The 20,306-nt window shown below is 36.9% G+C and overlaps 1 protein-coding gene across 12 annotated transcripts in view; it reads left to right on the top strand.

The window, feature by feature from the left end:
- The first annotated feature begins 1,112 nt into the window (after positions 1–1,112).
- Positions 1,113–20,306, top strand: part of LOC106071594 (kinesin-like protein KIF13B) — a 325,865-nt gene continuing 306,671 nt past the window's right edge. For 6 of the 12 annotated variants that reach the window (XM_056015144.1, XM_056015149.1, XM_056015143.1 and 3 more), the window contains exons 1-2: positions 1,113–1,293; positions 9,578–9,650. In XM_056015144.1, the coding sequence (XP_055871119.1) occupies positions 1,245–1,293; positions 9,578–9,650 (122 nt within the window). In that variant the 5' untranslated portion in view covers positions 1,113–1,244. The remainder of the gene's footprint in view (positions 1,294–9,577; positions 9,651–20,306) is intronic. The other 6 variants (XM_056015142.1, XM_056015152.1, XM_056015151.1 and 3 more) reach the window with 1 other exon arrangement.

The following is a 20,306-nucleotide window of genomic DNA, read 5'->3' as shown; positions in this document are numbered from 1 at the left end:
TCCTTAGCTTGTGGACTAGAAAGAGAATGTCTTCTTATGTCTGCAGTAGAGGTCGTACATTTCTCTATCCAGGTTAAAAAAAAAAAGACGCACAACTCAATAATCCGTGTGTTTATCTAGTCGTGCATAGTAATTATAGAGAGACTTAAGCTATGCTAAGTTGCTGGTTTTCCTGCCTGATTCAGGCAACCCGTTCCATTCTCTTCTGCCACTACTGAAGAAAGAGCACCTGTATTAACTTGTCCTAGTATATTGACTCAGAGCAATACATTAGTCTTCATATTTGTGTCTTTGTGACTAGTTAATCTTGAAACACATTGGCATTAATTTTATTATAAGTTTTACCTTTGAAGATACTATAAGAAAAACAAAATGCTATGTGCTCATTACCTCTTCTTAGATACCGGTGAAACTGTTTAAGAATTACTAAGTATTTTCTCCAAATTAAGAAAGGCTATTGAAATATGTACGACAAATTCTTTGTTTTATAAAGTAGACAAACATGGATTGGAGCATATTTCAGTATCTCTTATATGATATTGTTATCTATTGGTATTTTAAAATTGTATTAGTATTTTTGTTCATGTTTCAAAAAGTGGTGCCACTGTGGTAGTTTATTATTCATTACTTATTGGTTTGATTAGAAATATATGTTAAAATAATGTATGTTTATGAATTCAAGTACAAGTTAAATTTAGGTAAGATATAACTGTAAACTTATAAATGCTATGAAGCATAGACATAAATATTTGGAGACTTTATTAAAAACTGTTTTAAGCCTTATAAAAATCTAATCTAAATCTAATTCTTTAATTAGAGAAAGGTGGGCTAGAATTCTGCAACCATGCCATTCCATAGAAATTATACGTGCCAGAAAAAAAAAAAGGGTTTAAATCAGGATTGGGCGAAATTTAAGATGGGAAATTTATAAAACTTGGAAGTAAGAGAGGTAATTTCGGTTATTTGTTGAAGGCGATTTTAAACATGGTTATCTCACTTGTTTGCCCGCCACCGCAATTCTTCCCACCTTCCGTACATTTTATTTTCCGAACTAATCGATTCGCTTGGAGCTCTTCGATGTTTTCACCGGAAGATGATTCATCTTCAGTGCCCGGATGATGTATTTATAACTAAACATCTAATATGGCGCCGTGTGTTGAAATCTGCAGGTGTCCTTAACTGTATTTCCTAGGATGTATTCTTAATTTCTTGGAATATTTTATTTAAAGACTATAATTAAAAAAATGGATAAAGTGCAAGTGGCTGTTAGGGTTCGGCCTGTCAATAAACGAGGTAAATTTTATTTTATAGTCTACTTGACAGCTACAATAAATAATCAAAATAAAAGGTTATAGTTTTTAAAATTCCGATAGTCTGCAAATGATGTACAGTTTGCAATGGAAGGGAAAATAAAAAAATCGGATTGTTGAAAGAAATGTGGGTGGGGGGGGGGGAGGGGAAAGGGAGTACGCTTGTACCGAAAGTAGATCTTAACTTACTAGATCTACTAACTTCAACATGCACATATATCTATAATATACAGCTCTACTGCTCTAGATTCCAATATATATATTTTTTTGCTTATAACAAAAAAATAAAAATAAACAAGACTTCTAATGTTCTAACTTCTTCTAGATCTAGACTATTCTAGACTCTACCAGTATGAGTAACTGAGTAACTTTGTTTGAGTTTGAGTAACCAAACCAGTTATTAGTAATATTACCAGTTAATCAGTTACTGAGTTAGCCAATAGTACTGAAATTTGTATTACTAGATTATGTAAGATTAAAGATATCACTAAGATTCTAATTCTAGTTTCTAAATGTTAGTTTTTAGAGTTTAGATTAAATTGAAAAGATTCCAGATGTAACAAATATATTAGTACTAAAAATATTATATTAAAATTAATAGATTTAGATCTAGAAAATCTAGTCCTAGACGACTCTACTATTTCTAGCTACACTAATAATATGTGACTATCGTACTATGGCCCCAATAATTAACATTGTATTCATTGACATAAATTTAGGTTACATAAATGAAAGATCTAGATCTAGTACATGAGAATTAATAACGACTATAGTATATAGTAGGCTACTATCAATAGGATCCTATACTTTTACTATTTATAGTATAAAATAAATACTTTATATTTTTATATTATAGTATCCATACTGTAATAACTATAGTCAGAAGTATAGTATCAAGTATGCTAATTTAAAATTAGAAGTAAAGTTTCTAAGGCTAAGGATACATTTATATCTAAATTCTAAATCCAGATGTAATACTAAGTAGTATTTAATAAGTTAAGACTTTTGAAATTTACCAAATTATTTATACCTAGATCTAGACTGTTCCCATTTGCCCAATACGAGTTTAAATATTTTTTTTTAACCAAATTGTTAAGCATCTATGCCATCTATGGGTATCATTTCACTGTCAATCTATATTATTTAGACCCCTACTTTAAACATGACTATAACACATCATTGAGAGAGCAAGAGAAAGACTGTTTAGTATATACCTGTACAACTACATATAAATATAAAGTACTGGTTATAAAGGACAAAATAAAATTTTACTTTTTAATTACTTAACCCTTAAAGTACTGAGATGTTTTACAATGAGTGCATACAAAATGGAATTACAATTCTGATTTTTAGAGGCTAAACTTCCACACGCCTTTAAGGGTTAAGCATTACAGATTTCTCACTCTTAGACTTCTTTTTCTAGAGCCAAGAGTGAATATAAATTTAGAATCTAATGATAATTTTTATTTAATTTAAATCTTTAATTTTTTAAATCCTTTTTATACATATTTATATTAATCTGATGTTTAATCTTTACCAAGTACTTTTCATAAATTATGTTTATAAGAGAAACTGGCTGTGTAGATGTTTGAATATATGTAATACTCAGTATAGTCTGATATCTAGAACTATAGAGATAATGATCTAATTAGTCTTTTGAGGTTACAAGAAAAAAATCTCTAATCTAAAGAAACAATGCATAAAAAAATAATAATGTTGAATAATTTAGGATGTTTATTGAATAGTTAATAATTGCAGCTTTGTTTTATTCATTTTTTTAAAAACTAAAATTTGGACATTCCTTCAGTATGAAAGATTATTACTCCTGGTCCAGACCTCATGCAGAATTAAAAGTGGGCAGGGTTTAAACTCATGACTTGACAAGTTTAAAGTACATATACCACTTGACCAGACAGCTGTCCTTTTGCTGTGATAAATAAACGATTTACTACTACTTGAAATGAGAAAATTCAGTGTGGTATTAATGTCAGATATGTTGTAATTAAGTGCAATTCTTCTATCTAGAGAACGTTGGCATTTTTTGCCCATTCAATTTTCTTAGCATGCGCTTCAAGATTTTGACTTCATTTTCTTATTTCTGTTAACTCCCATGCGAGCATTGGGACACAACCATACTTTTTCACCAAAGTTGGTTTTGAGCAGCTTTCATCATATCTGCTCCCATGTCATTCCAGTCTCCTCAGCTTTGATGATACCTGACCACTTCAAGGTTTGCTTGGGCCTGCCCTCTGTCCTTGCAGATTCAAATAAAGTGCCTGCCTTGGTTTTTGCAATGTGTGTCCTATCCAACTCCTCTTTTTGCTTTTTTTGATAACTTGGGCAATGGATTTTTGCCAGGTTCTCTCCCACAAGTTGACAGTAGTTATATTTTCCAGCCACCTAATTCCTAATATCTGGCATAGGCATCTCTGTTAAGAAATATCTGTAGTTTTCAATATTTGTTTTAGCTTTTGCTTATCAATTTAGGCTTAAATTTCTGGTTCACTTCTTTCATTTTCAAAGTTATACTTTGACTTAGGAGCTTCTGTTACATTGTTAAACATTGAGAAACTTAGAACACAACAACAGAAATATAGCCTCACCATTTTACATATATATATGAAAGCATTTTAAAAAAATATTATTAATGTAGTCGTGAATGTCTTTGTAGACACTTAAGTCAAGCATGGCAAATGAAGCATATATCCTTAGTGAATAAAAACAGTCTCAGCTACAAAGTGATTATATTGACTACATTATATATATCCTTGCATTTATTGTAAAGTTTCTAGTCAATTTAAAAAAGGAGTTTACAACATGTTTTCTACAGTTTAATTATAATTAAACTCTTATCCTGATTTTAATAGTAGATATCTCTATGAGTATAATTATCTATATATAGTATAGGTGTAAACACTTTTGACCAGTGTGTTGTTTGTTAGGAGAAAAATACGAGCTGCCAACAGGTAGAGCTTTCTGTATAATTAGGAGAAGGGTCGCGATAGCGTTTTATGTCAAGAATGTTAAGTATCATAGCAAATATAATATAGCAGCCTACGCTTTGGTTAATACTGCAGCACACACCATTCGTTTTTTTTTTCATTTTTTGTGTCTCAGTAGATATGCATCTATAGATTTGTTGTCTGACCCACTTAATTGAATGCTCACAGTGTAGGTATGCTTTCCACATCGGTAAACAGTTCGGTCAATACAGTGCAGAGCACCAGTAAGGAAATCATCTGCCTCATGCTTAAAATAGTAGTCAAATAGCTTCAGTGCAGCGCTGACGTTTGACCTGCAAGCTACATGAAATGATGGTTGTCTTGCAAGAGAGAAAACTTCAATTGTTACAGACCAGAAGACTCAACAGTTTTTGGAGAGAAGGCCCTGCTATTTCTCTTTGGCCATTAAATGTCGTTTTTGTATTTTCTTCTATATATGTTATACTCAGAGGGGGATTGGCTATTTTTGGACAAATGCCCGGTGAGCCGGTACTATATAGGCCGATGAGTCCGTCTTATATGGGACGCTTTTAATGTGAACGGTAAACGATTTTATATTACCTTATTAATGGGGCTCAAGGATCGTTCTGACTGGTCAACGCATTTACTTTTATAAAAGATTTTTTTTCAGAACACATTTGCGATTATATTGTTATAGCTCACACCCTTAGCCCGTGGCTTCTGTGGAGATTCTGTCGCCTATACACACACATCAAGAATGATATACACCAATATTTCGTAAAGTCATGTAGTAAAGGTAAGAAAGGGTGCTCATCATATTGTACGCGTTTCTTGGGCCGCATAGTAACATGTCACCCGCATGCCAGATGGCAGAATCCAGAAAGATATCTTATATGCTGAGCTTGTGGAAGGAGTCAGACCCAAGGGCCGCCCAAGACTAACATATAGAGATGTCTGCAAGCGAGACATGAGAGCCTCAGGCATCAGCGAAAGTATGTGGGAAAACATAGCCAAAGACCGGAGTGCATGGAGACAGACTGTGCGTGCTGGGACAACCCTTGCTGAGAACAAAAGAATTGAAGCGGCTTTAATCAAGAGGGATAAAAAGAAAGCTGCCCTGTCTGCTAGCCCTAAATCAGAGGCATACACATGTACGAATTGTGGCAAAGTCTGCCGTTCTAGAATTGGCTTGATTAGCCACACCAGATTCTGCCCCGTCTCAAGATTAAGCCAAAACCAGTGACTCATTTGGGCGCATCCATTGCCTTTCGAGACAAAAGGAGCCATATATAGTAACTAATGCTAATGCTGATTTTGACATCCAGTCCGCCCTAGGTTATACTGGATATTTTGAACGAAGACTAAATAGACTGAGCTAATTAACTTTACCCTAAACTAACGGGCCTTAATACGATTTTTATAAAATAATTATAATACCCGAGTGTTATTTTGAAGGAAAGGTTTTTACGTATCAGAGAGTTACTTATATAACTTCTTAGCGGGGAGCATTGTACTGGCACAACATGATTCAACTCCTCACAAGGTTGACAAGTACACTCACTGTCACTTGACTACACCATCCATATTAACGTTCATGAGAGAGTGTTTCTTTTAATATCCACATTTCAAATGTAAAAAAGCCAAAACCATTATTTTTTTTTGTGTGAGCAGATTTCTTTCGATCATTTCCAGAAGCTGTAATATAGAAGAGAAGATGAACGAAGAAAAAAATATCTAATTATTTTGTGAAGGCTTCTAGCAAGGGCCCAAGTGGCCATCTTTGATCTAGGGACATTCAAACCGTTTCATTATGTAACCCACTCACACGAACTTTCACGTACACACAGGCGAATTCTTTGGTCCCCCTCCTCTGAGTCCATACAGGAGCATATAGGAACCAATACATGCTGGTTCGTTTATTTTGTATGTTAGTAATAGGTCTAAATATACCCACCAAAAAAAAAAGTGGAATAAGAAATATATTTAAAAAAAGTTCCTTTCTCAGACCATGGGGTCTATAGGGCAGATGATGTTAAGGTTAACTAGCAGGGTGTCATGTGGCCCAGCACAACGACCAACCGCCTTTACTTTTCCTTAACAAATGTCAGGTACCCATTAGAGTTCGGAAGCCAAGCGCCTAACTACTCCGACACCGCGCCCACAATAAGAAATGTAGAAACATAGAAAGGAAGGACTATGCACGAGTATTGTGGAAAGCGTTGTCTTTTGACTAAATCTTCTCAATTAAAGGCTCCAGTTTAAATCTTTTTTCAGTAGGTTTCATTGTTTGACATTAAATCCAAAAATATACAGTATGTTTGATCAGTATACTGACTGTCATTAAGTCACATCAACGTCTGAACGTCACTTGTCATAAAGACGTTAAGGTCTTAAAAATGATCTTCTCTGAAATTATTTGCATTTTCCATCCCTTAATAAAGTTGACCTTTTACAATTTGTTTCAATATGATAGAAAAAAGTAGTGGTTAATTTGGTGTTGTGTTGGTGATTCTAACTAATGTCGGAATATTCAACTAATACACACATCTTTGCACAAAAACAATATCCTGAACAAAGTCTTTCTTTTAAACAATAAATGACAGGAACACAAGAGACAATTGTGTTTAGTTTCAGGTGTTTTATCATATGCTGGAAACACACAATTAACTTGTTTCTAGTCTTTGCAAAAGAAGCCATCGAATACAACTTTGTTATTGACTTGTTACTAGATCAGGATGACTATGGAGTAGAGCATTATCATCGCTTTAAGACGCTGATACAATTCATGGCCCATCAGACCCAGCGCTGCCTTGTCTGCATTAGCTCTTGGCTTGTCTTTTTCTTTGCTTGGAAACCTGAGACACTGATGCTCCGCTCCACACCTGATCTTCCCAATTATAGGTGTTCATTTTGAATTCGGTAAAAGGAATCTGGATGATATCTTTGTATGTCTTTTATATTGACCCCATTAAGACCACATTCCATTGCTCAGGTCCACACAAAATTATTTTTAGCTCACTCATCCTTAATCTTCGGAATCGGAGACGATGCTTATGTTACGTCCCAGAATTTGGGGCTTAAGTTAAACTTTCAACTTCTATTTCTTAACCTTAGTGTGGTGATTATGTTTTGTATATAATATTGTAAACGGTACGTCATAGAACCTTGGTTGTAAGACTTAAAGAATTCTATGTTTATTTATTATTTTACGATTATTTCATTGGTCCATTGGTTGGGACAGAGTGACAACGCTTGAAGGCTTGTTATTGTTGACAGTGGGACCGGAGTTTTGTGAAAGCATAGTAGGAGCCATTATAAGGCAGTTCTGATAGTTAGTGTATATTTAGGAATTCAGCTTTTGTTGGCGTTATCTACAGTGATAATTTATTCCTATTTCTTTATTAAATACTTCTTATTTCTAACGCATCCCTGGTGTTCCTTGAAGTATTGCATATGTAATGTACCCATGTCAAAGTCATAGGCTTGAAGTTCACAACAATCACAACACTTAGTTTACAATTAATTCATGAAATTAATCGGAAAAGAACAGTTCTGAAATTTCGCTGTTTAAATCATGAAACTGTGTTGCCACAATAGTTTCATGTAAAATGTTGGCAGGTGAAAGTTCAGTGGAAAAGCTTGACTGTCCAATACACACACTTTACTGAAGGGAAATACATAGGATTGGGGAGGGAGAATATATGGGAGAAGAGAAAAACTGATTTGTCGTTATCAGAGTTTGAAATCCATCTGGCAATCTTGAATTCTTAATGACGTTTATGTAATCCGAGCGACTGTGTTGCGGTGTTATGTGGACTCTTCTGAGTTGGCACTTCTAAGTAGCGGGGTGATTAGGGTCTCTGGCGACCAGTCGTTGCTAATACGTTTGTGTGCTTGCGTGTGTGTCAGTGCGTATCTTGTAAAAGAGAAATAGATCGCTAGGTAACTTAATTTTGGAAAATAAAAAAAGAGATCGGCTAGGGTGTTCTTGATGAATTGTTGTTGGTGGTACACACTTGCAACTATTGTTCAGGGCGTGTTGCGGACAATGGCAACTCGCATTAAATGCAAATCAAAATGTTGTTTAAATAAAGTAGGCGAGCTTTGGTTTTGTTACTTCTTAATACTTCAACCAAACACTGTTCAATTGTACACAACACAGCACACGTTTCAGATGTGTCGTACAATGAACTAATCCTACAGCCACTATTTAGTGACTCAACGGTCTTGTATGTAATGCAAATACACTTATTCTCTTCCTTAATATTACAACTATAAAGTAAACTTTATAGAAGAGGTTAACATTCTTTTTGAATTCATTTATTTATTGGATTTGGTTAATATTATAGACACTGATAGGACAGATCAGAATGATGTTTTTAGAAGTTGATTTGTGCATTTTAAGTTAAAATACCTACTCAGGCTAATTCCAATTTACGTTAAACTGGCCTTTTTAAGTCTGTACGATGCTCGGCATTTATGAAAGTCAGTATCACAGTGCTCAGATAACGTTAAAATACAGGAGATAAAAGTTAAAAAATAACGTTATCAAACATTGCCAACTAAATAATTAATGGCTATTTCCTAGTCCTTTTTTTTTTAGATTGTAATATTTTAGATTTAAACAAAGGCAAATACATTTTTTTTCACAATAGGATGGGGCGAAATTTGTAATGGAATTTCGAATGTAGCCTTGTAAGTACAATTAATACGTAAGACAAACCTTATCATAATAAGGCTTTCTTGTTATGTGCAGTGCGCCTCGGACTATTCGTGACGATGGGGCCGGGTTCAAATCCAGAACGCTACCAACCACATCTCCTCCTTTAATAGGTTTGGTCAAGTCGTATTTGTTCCAAAAAGAACACCTCAAACGTTGAAGTCAACACAGCCTCTTCCAAAAGTCTCGATTTAAGCCTTTGCTATTTGGTGTACCATGAAGCACACATGTTGAGGTGTTCCAAAGGAAGAATTGTGGGGTTGTAAAATTCCAATGGGCACATTGACAACATCATTCATTATCTAAGCGAGATTTTCTTAACCAGTCTGAAACTCTAGATAGTTCATATTGAAATTCACCAACAGACTGGAACACTAAAACGTCACGAAAAAAATATATTACGTCATGGTTCAAACAATCCACACAAAAAAGATAGAAATCAATTTTTTTTAAAATACTTAAACACATAATTTTATTGTTTTTTTTTATTATATCACCAAAAAAATCTTCATGATTCTGGTAGTTCCTTCTTTGAAATGTTTTGTTTTAAGAAACTAATGACAAACACGTTGTTTTGTCCACAGAGAGGGATTTAAATACAAAATGTATCGTCGATATGGAAGGCAGCCAGACGATATTGCACCCGATCAAAGACAGGTAAGTCTTTCAACAAGCACACCTTGATCATTACATGCACTTTCTCCCCTCCGTTTGTTTTGTGTTACGCTCATTGTAGACCAAAGTTCTGATGTGCTTGGATCACCATTCCACATAGCATATTAGAATATATGTCATAATGTATGTATTTCATCTCTTTCTCACCACTTTTTAAACAGAAAAGCCATCTTTATATTATACATACATACATATATATACATGTATACATCCACACACCACACGTTCCACATACACAAAAACTACTTTCACAACAAGCCTCTATTCCCTTAAATTCACCTTTAGAAAGAGTATCAATAACTTACAAAACTCACATACGATGGTTAAGTACATGATACTCTTCACCTATATTGTAATAATACAAACACAATTATCGATACACCACTGCACTATACACATTAACAATTATACCTTTTTTTTTTTTTTACAGTAGACACACATACGATGACTAAAACATTTGGGCTAGTTCATTGTCCGTTTTAAAGCCCAAAGCCATTCTGATTAAATTTTGTTTAGTCAAGTGTTGGTCTCTGATCTGCGTGAGTTTGATCTATGGCCTATATTCTTGCTTGCTATTATTCCCAGCTCGTGGCTTTTCAATAACACAAAAAGCAATATTTGGACATTTAAAAAAAAAGGAAAAAAGGGACATGGGATCTTGAGTAGTCTGTAAAAACACTTCCGTCATATTACAAACAAAATGTTTGTTGACGTTTAGCTTGGTCAACACGTGACGTCATTCGTTTCTGACCAATCGGTTCTCCTATCTCTAGGACTGTCGTATCGACACAGACTGTGACGTAACAAAAAAAAAACACCATCAAGACAGATTCGTGTGCGTGTGTTAAACCGTAACCTACGAGAGAAAGTTCACAGTGTAACTGATAACATACTATTAACCTTGTATTCGTTGTCGTACTCATAGATTTGCTCCTCTATCAGCTGAATAAAGATCTAGATCGGAGTCATCCGTAGAAATATTTAGCAATTTTATAATAAACAAACTTATCAGCCAAATGTAGAAGTTTTTTTTTTTTTTTTTTTAAAGAATCACAGAAAAAATTTGGTCTCATTTTATTTTTCTAATTGGCTAAGGTTAGGTTTAAATGTTATCAGATTTGTCGTAGAAGGTAGATCTTGTTCATTTATTGACTCAATTCATTAGTTTGTCCTTTAGTACATTTTTGAGTATTGTGAAATTTTAAAACTATTTTCCAGTCGTTTTTCTTTTCTTTAATATGATATGCCGAAAGCTTACCATTTCCCGAACCACTTTATTAATGAACCAATCACTTCTGCTTGCACTATATTTCCAATGCCTTTAAGGAGTTATTATGAAAATTAAATGTTTCACCATTACTCACCATGCCCGAGCAAAGCAAATGCTTTTCTTGTTAAGTAGGTCTATGGACTTTGCAAAAACACCTTTCAAACCATGTTCAGTTACAGATCAAGATTAAGATCATTGTGTCGGGCTTATGGGTTGGCTAAAGAATATTTTCCAAATATTTAATCTGAAAGATGTTGAACAGTATAGCGAAATATTATTTCTTAAGACATGAAAAGTAAAAAAAATAACAAACAAACTATCGACCGGCAATGTTAATTTGTTCAAGTCCTCTTGAGTATCAGAAACGCAATATGGACATAATTCTTCAATCTGCTTAGAGCGTTTCCACTATTCCAACCAGTACATGAATTATTTGCTTGTTACTATTGTAGTGGGAAGCAGCTATCACAATAGCAGAAGGCCATCGATCCAAACGCGCTCGAATTGAGAACTCACTCCAGACACAGTGTTGGGGAAAGGCTGTGGCTAGGTGCTGTGTCTTACGTAATTTCATGTGTGCGTCTAGGCGTGTGCCAGTTTTCTGTTTTAAATATAGTCTTGCCAGCTATTAAATTGTATCAATATTTAGCCAGATCTACATATAATATATTTGTAGTTTTATTTTTTTTTGGGGGGGGGACTACTAATACAGCGTTATATATATATATATATATATATATATATATATATATATATATATATACACACTTGTAGCGATTACAAAAGATTCACTATCATGGGCTACACATCTATAGGGACAATGCATAACTTTCTGTGGCTGAAGAATTGATCTCCCATTCTCATGTCAAATGTGCCATATTACAAAATTCTTATTTATTAAATTTATATGATTTCTGATGTGAATTATTATGTACATTCTCTACTGCTTTGATTTTTATATGTTTTTTTCCCTTATTTTATTGATTTTGGTTTAGTTCGGATTTCTTTCTTTCTTTTCTGCTTCTTCTCCTTTATTTAAAAAAAAATCAACGTTTGAATGACCCCGTGCGATGGCGGACTTCTTTGTAAGACCTCTAAATTTCTAGGCTATATATACTCAATGACACACATATTAATATGCTTGAGGACAGGCTTATTATACGTTATAAGCTTATACCATAACTGTATATATATATATATATATATATGTATCATACTGTATCCGTTCATTAAGTGTCCATTGAACTTCGTCTTGCGTTTTTCATCGCGGGTTCTATTAGATGGTCAACTTCTCCCAGAAGTGATAAGGACCACAGTTGTAGATTCTCTAACCCTGTGTATGTGTGTGTGTGGTCGATGTTAACAGTTCTTCCCGTGGACCCTGTCCAGGCGTCACTCGAGACACACACCAAAGAATTGCATTGGGCCGGTTGCCCTCAACGTCCTGCCGTTAGCTTATCGATTTGGCTTTATATTTTTTTTTTAAACTTTTTTGTATACATACAGTCTTGGGATTGTGTGCGCGTGGGTTGGGATCTTGCGTTGGTTTGTGTCTGTGTGCGAGCTCTGGCGAGGGGATTTCTAAGATAAACGGTTTGAGATGATCAGAGGAAGAAAGGAAATCTAAATAAAGAGGAGACTGGACTGTTTGCCAAGTGTGCAGAATCGGTTTTATCGGAGGGATTGTCTGTACGTTTGATTGGACGTTAACTGTGGTAACATAATAACCCCTTCTTGGTATAGTCACTAAACAACACGATATACTATTTCTATTTAAAAAAAAAATAATTGTAACAATATAGGTAGCAATGTGACCAACCACTGTTATTGCATTGTGTATGTACTGATTGACCTTAGTGACCAAATGACCAGTGAAAGTCGATAGATGTTGATATGCTGACTGGCTTGGTAAAATTTTTTATGGATTTAATTGGATCAGCTGGGTGTTAGGAATGTGTTTATAAGATACACACGTGGTTTTATGTTTTCTTTGATACTGTGCGGTTAAAAATAGTAAAGTTCCCCTTTCAGACCTTGCCATCTATGGGGCAGTTGATGTTGAGGCCACCTGTTTCTGTGACTCTTGGTTAGCTAGGGTGTCATGTGGATAGCACAACGACCAACCGCCTTTACTTTTCCCCAACTGATGTCAGGTACTCATTAGAGCTGGGTGGACTCAGAGGCGCCCTAAAGGTCCCGAAATAAAAAAAAAACCATCCTTCATACGAGATTCGAGCCCTAGACCTCTCGGTTTCGAAGCCAAGCACTTTACCACTCAGCCACTGCGTCTCCTGATACTGTGAGGTAACCTTGAAAAAAAAAGTTTCAATTTTAAATACTTGTGATTCTTATAGTATTTGTACGTTGTTTCTGAATTACGCTAAAGGGAATAAAAGGTAAAAAAAAAAACCCAACAAAACCCTAGCTTTTGATATCCTTTTAGAGTAATGTTATCAGGCCTCCGCTTCAACGTGACTCTTGTCCGAGTGCTTGTAAATGGACACTGAAGTCGCCTGGAGTGATACAAAAGTACTGAAGTTCTGGTCGAAACGTTTGGCTAATCCGAAGGAATGAAGTAGTCACAGTTGCGGTGCAATACATAATTGAACAACCTTGGTCTCTCTGAAGTAGAAACGTCTGAGCCTGGGGAGGCTGCTAGCCAAGGGAGACAGGACCATATGGCGTTATGTTCTGGGACTAAAATGATTATACTTTGCCCTCAACGGAGATTCTCACACTTGGTATATTGCTGAATCTTGGCCAAGTAAAATATGCAAGCAAAAGCTAAATTAGTCATAAGACATATTGCATAAATCTGATTATCCCATTTATCGCTAGGTAATAGTGGATTTTATCCAGAAATGTCCTCAATCCCACATTAGACCTTGTTCTCTGAAATCTCTAATGACGCCGACTTGAACAAGTAAACGTCCGGTCTCAAGTCACCTGGTCATAGAGCTATCAAACGACGAAGGCCTTGGCGGAGAGAAAAATACATCGAATGAACAGTTACTATAAAAAAGAAACACTACCGGTACCTAAAGAAAAAATATAAGCGTTATAAATATTATTATTTCCTACTGGATTCTCTTCTTTACATTTCTATTACAGGTGATTCTTAGATTACGAGAAATATTCTTTCACAATAGTTTTATCAAAGCATGTCTTTTTTTTATATTAAGAAATAAATTAAAATGAAAATAAGTAAACTTAGAAATACCATGTATCAATGGTTGGTTTTGAAAATTTCGCCGCAATATTTCCTTTTTTTTTTTACTGCTGATATACAAGTTAGGTCTATGTTGTTAAGCTTTTTTTAAAAATCATTTTTAAAAAATTTCTTTATTAGTTTCAAAAGACATGCATTTGTATTGCTCAATTCTTACTCTAATGGCTTTGAACCGAAGAACCGGTCTTACCACTGAAGTGCTTTTATTAAAAAAACAACATTGGATTTAGTATACGCTCTGGAGTAATGTCTCGATAGTTCCGGTTTCGAACTCGCCTGCCACCACTCCGTGCCGTCCTGCGGAACAAGACATGTTACTTTTGTACTTTTGTACATGAAGTTCAGTGACCTCACCCTGAACACAGTGGAGCTGTCATCTTTTAACCTTTACATATCCTTCAGTCTGTTGGACCGTTGGGGCCCCGTGCAAGATTTGTCCGCCGTCTTTCTCCAAGGTCTTTTGCCTTAGTTAGAACCTCTTTCAAAGGCAGGCTCGTCCATTTTTTTATGTTTTCTTCCCATCGCTTTCTCTGTCTCTTCTCTCCCTGGCACTGTTCCCTTTGCGAGCCCCGAAGACCTTGTAATATGGCCTTAGATTAGTAGCTTGTGTTTTTTTTTTTTTTACGATAGTTAGCAGGTCATCGTGGGGTCCAATCTCTGCAGTAACCCTGTCATCACTGACGTGAAATATCTCGTATATGAAAACATTGCCCCATTGGTCACTTCTGCTCTTTGTGCACGCCTGGCAGCCTCACCGTATTCACGTTCAGTTTCTCCATGAGACACATAATCATTGTTAGATCTAAGGTTCAAGCCGGTAGTCTCTCTCGCAGTCAATACCGTAATAGATCTGGGAGAGGAAGGCGGGAAAAAAAGCCTATTTCACTCAATGAACTACCACTACGTCACGGTGTACTCAGACGTCTGCTGCAAAGTGAAAACTAGGTCAGCAGGCGATACGATCCAGTAGAAAACTTTTGTCACTGTGATAATAGGTTATCATCCATCGCCATAGACACAAACATGCGTTCGAAAATATAGTGCAGCCTATTCTACCAGGCTGCTGCAGTAGAGAAACAGTGGCTGCAATTAATTGTATCCAACTGAATGAAAGAAAAAAATTGTCTCCTGGTAAAGTCATTTCATGATTAGTACATACCACGAATCCATGACGTGTGGACCACTGGATTCTATGACATAGACCTATTTGATTGACACACGACCAGAGGCAGGCAAGCGGAAAGAGATGCATTGACTGGATTCTGACTGTTGACATTGTTTACTATCTAGGTCAGGTCGCTCCTGTGCTAAATATATCCGCAGGTAACACGGGTAGGCCCCGGCACACTCTGCAGTCGTAAACAAACAACAAACAGAGTCCTTGTATATTTCTGCTCTCATTTCCTCAAAGCCTGTTCGGTTATTTTGTGTATTTGTGTATACTCATTTAATGAAGCGGACATTACTAGTAGTTCTAGTATTAGTTTCCTCGTGCCCTGTGTAGCAGTAGAGACTTGATAATATTCTTTCAGTCATGTACTTGATAATATTCTTTCAGTCATGTACTTGATAATATTCTTTCAGTCATGATAAATTTAATCAGATTCTTTTACTTCGTTCTGCATTAAGTACATTCCAGATAAAACAGTTTGGTGTATTTAAACGCCCTTCCTATTCGCTGGTAAAAAAAAAAAAAAGTTTTTTATAAAAGATTGGTCGACTCAAAGAGATGGCAAGGGCCTTGGGTTACGGTATGTAACCAGTGTTGATCAAATGTAGTTTTATGTATTCCAACTAAGGTTTGTAGAACAAATGATCGTGTTAGACAACCATCTTATCTAAACATACAATAGAACACTTGATCTTCGAATGTCTCTCTTAATCCATCATGTAAGGGCGCCCCGAGACATGACGTTAAACTGCGCTCCTCTTTGCTTAGTACTTTTGAAGCTTAAAAGTTCCCTACCTCTTTTCTATCACTGGATCTGCCTTCTCTTTTTCTCAGTCTGCCTTCATTACCCATCACTCTGTTTCCTTATCTTTAAAATCTCTCTACGTCTTAGACCAGTCCGTTTGCGGACTGCGACTGGTAAAGGGGGGGGGGGGATAAAAAGATTCTGGTATTTGAGTAGGTGCCTATCCGAGGATAAACTACCACAACACATTACTTTGGCTCTAAGTTTCTCTAGACCCGAAGCCCAGAAGGCCTTCGACTTCATCGACCTATGCTGGAGGGCAGTGGCTAGAGGAGCTGCTGTATCGGACACATGTCCGATGCAGCAGCTGACTGAGTATAGCACTTGTGTAACCCTGGCGGGCTCATTTTGGACATTCGAATGGCTCGTCCCCTTGTTTGATTCGATGGCGGGTGGGAGCACAGGTGCCGAACTACTACAAAAGCCCATGGACTTTAAAAAATAAAAACCCAAAAAACTACTTGCCCCAGATTTATGTCTGGGCAAGAACCAACAAATAGAGGGAAAAAAGGAGGAGGATACAAGAAGCTGTACTACTTGGCCATCATTTCAGGTGGTCAGGTGCACAGAAGAGGGGGAAAACCTGACAAAGATGAGCCCTTTTCTCATCCACAAGGGACTTTCGTCAGTAGTGGGAGAGCCCGAGATTGTATCAAAGCTGAACAATCGTCTGAACTTCTCTTAGACGTTGATAACAAGATACACTCTCTGATGGACTTCTACGATGCAGAAGAATCTGTGATCTCGAAGTCATGCCACACACGAGTCTGAACACCAGCTGAGGTGTAATCAGCTCTAGAGACCTGCTGGAATGTTCCGAGAAGGAAATAGTGGAGGGAATTGAAGGAGTCACCCATGCCCGGCGCATTACCAGGCGCAGGGATAGTGAGGAGGTCAAAACCGCCACTATTATCCTCACACTCGGAACTAGGGCACCTCCAGAGTATGTGAAGGTAGGATACCTACAAGTTCCAGTGAGGCCCTACATACCTAACCCCATGAAGTGCTTCAAGTGCCAGGGTTATGGACACGGCGTGGCAGTCTGCAAGAGGAATACTGTGTGTGCCAGATGTGCTGGAGAAGGTCATGAGACAAGAGCTGTACAGCCCAGTACAAATGCCCTAATTGTCGCACTGGCCACTCAGCCTACTCCTAGGACTGCCCTGTGTGGAAACAGGAGGTTGCCGTGCAGGAGTAAAAGGCAAGAAATGGATGTACCTTCAGCCTGGCGAAGTCGGCTGTATTGGCCCTAACCAAGGGCCAATTGGGCTTGACAAAGACCTACGCCCAGGCTGTGGTTAAGATAGAAAGTCCATAGCCACACAGATTGACACACAGATTGACACATCGACCCCCATCACCCCCTCCTCCTCCAACTGTAAAGAAAACATACTGGGCTTTGTCCAGGAGGTGGGATTGTCTGCTGGGGTTTGATTTGTGATGGGGCGGAGAAATTATGAATATATAATGTTTACAATATATTTCTATTGAATTAACACATTTTTACAATTTTTGCTATCTTAACTGTAAATGGAACTTGTTTTTAGTGACTTGGATGTGTGAGACTTAGCTCTTGAGATATGAAGGGAGAATGACTATTGAGGGATAATGGGCGCGACATGGCTTAAATTGTGCCGATGTGCCAAAAACCCAAAATATCAAAAATATCAAACCACCATGTTAGGCGGTCACTCATTAGTTAAAATAAACCCTTGGATGAAACTATAGTTGTCTAACGGTGTCGGTTTGTTCCAACCGAGTAGCCTGGGTGTAGCACTCTTGACATTGGATCATTAGAGCCCTTACTCTTGCCAAGGATTAGACGAAATTCGAAACTCTTCGTCTTGCTGATCAAAAGTGAGTACCCTAAATGGCTTACTTTAGGCTGGAAATGAGTCAACTACACCCATAGCCATTAATCAGCTCTCGCTAGGAGCTTCTTGTCAGCTTTTTGCCACGAGATAATAGATCTAGATATTATAAAAAGGTATTCAAATGGTAAAATACTCTTGCCAAGGATTAGACGAAATTCGAAACTCTTCGTCTTGCTGATCAAAAGTGAGTACCCTAAATGGCTTACTTTAGGCTGGAAATGAGTCAACTACACCCATAGCCATTAATCAGCTCTCGCTAGGAGCTTCTTGTCAGCTTTTTGCCACGAGATAATAGATCTAGATATTATAAAAAGGTATTCAAATGGTAAAATACATTGGGCTATTTTCAAACACATAATTAAATAAGCTACACAGTAAACATAATATTAATAGTAAAAAAACAAACAAACAAAAAGAGTAACATTGAAAAAAAAATTCAAATCTCTTGCCTTTTGGTTGAACCTTTTTTTTTTTGCTTTAACATGTTAACCAGACTCGAAATCGGCCTAAACTGGCATTTATTATGCTAAATTGGCTACACAGGTCTTGTGCCAGGCCACCTATAAATAGTCATCCTCGCGCTGGCCTCTTGTTGGGAACATAAGTACATCGTAATCATCCATTATTAAAATAGGAAGCTATCGATTACTCTCGGCTTTCTTGCGTTTTCTTCCTGTGGATTGCAGGAACTATCCGTCTCAGCACGATTCCACCGTGATATTCGATACTCTCTCTCTCCAGAGTACATCGTTTTCCATATTCGCTAAATCGACTTTTTAAGAAGTAAAGAATATCTTTTTTGTCTTTCTTTCCAACTGTGCTTCTGGTTATCTTCGGTTTTTACAATGTCTTTATCAGAGGGTTAGAATGTCGCTATTAGTGTGCATTTCATCACGTTTGAGCTTCAGAGTGCTGTTGCAACTGCGGTTTAGGGTTCAAGGTTTGATGTGTATTCAGGCCAATCACCTTCTTTTGAAATGACGCCTGGTGTTGTGATAGTATACCAGTGTTTGTGCGCGCGTTGTTGTTTGTGATTTGGATATAAAGAATAAAGACATGCCCGGGGAGATTTAAAGAAACCTCTAAACCGAGCGTCTTGGGACACGAGCTATCGGTAATAGGGCTGTAACAAATTACATCTGCTTGTATCCATCCCAGACAGAACAATGGTTCAGACTGGAGGGGAGCTTCCATGGAGTTCCAAGAGTCTTCCACTCAACTCTTTGGACAATTAGAAGAAGAAGATCGTTAGATACAAGTGACTAAATACCATTTTAGAACACGCGGAAAACAATCTTTCTTGATCAAACGAATGATGACTTCATGTTGTTTCATCTACAAGTCATTCCTCAAATATAAAGAAGAATTTAGGGGGGGGGGGAGATTTCAGCTTATTAAACGAAAAAACAAAAACACTTCTTTTGGTTAGTCGTTTATCACTGCACGACACACATTCTGATGAAGTCTTTTAGACGTTTACAATACTCGTAGTCAGTGTGGTGTGTACGGATCAGGAGCCCTCCTTTCTGCTCCCTAACTCCTATGCCTGTCGTTTTACTTTTCCATTAAAGGCTGTCTATTTTGATGTAGCTCTATTCCATTTATTATTCAAAGAAATGTTGAAGACAGCATGCACTTAAGTGGTCTGCTGTAATTAAAGCCATATTTTTTGTTTTGTTTTAACGCCCCCCCCCACCCAATCCTTGTCGACCTCCCACCGAGGCTTTTACTTCAAAGAAACAACGACCCTCAGTCCTAATTCCCTCCTGCCTCCGATCAGACGGATGGGAGGCATCTCTGGGCGGCTCCGTAAGTGGCTTAATGTACCGGCCGCGTTTAGCTTCATTATAGATTCGCGGCTGTGCTCTGCCATTACAAACTTTGCCATTGGCATTCTCACTGTCCTGCTGTGAGGGGCCATTGTCTAATGGGTCAATAACAGCGAAGATGGACATAACGATGTTTACAGCGAACTAGCTCTACGTCCACTACTCCCAGACCTCTTCACTTAGATCTCTCTCTCTCTCTCTCTCTCTCTCTCTCTCTCCTTCTCTCTCTCACCTATATATTGTTTATACCCAAACTTTGTCTTATGTCGATATTTACTTCAAATTCCTACGCCGTTAGAGCTGTTATTTCGAACCTAATGTTATTTCGGCAGTTTAATACTGAGAAAAATTTTTAACAGATTTTTTTTTCTTCGAAGACTTTAAAAAATAAATAAATTCAGAGCATAATAATTTCCTCGGGAAATGTATATTTTTTTTTGTTTGTTAAAAGAAGAATTCA

The sequence above is a fragment of the Biomphalaria glabrata genome, chromosome 17 (assembly GCF_947242115.1).
Source record: "Biomphalaria glabrata chromosome 17, xgBioGlab47.1, whole genome shotgun sequence".
In the NCBI taxonomy this organism is placed as follows: domain Eukaryota; kingdom Metazoa; phylum Mollusca; class Gastropoda; family Planorbidae; genus Biomphalaria; species Biomphalaria glabrata.
The sequence above is the reverse complement of the archived record's forward strand: the minus strand, read 5'-3'. Positions and strand labels throughout refer to the sequence as shown.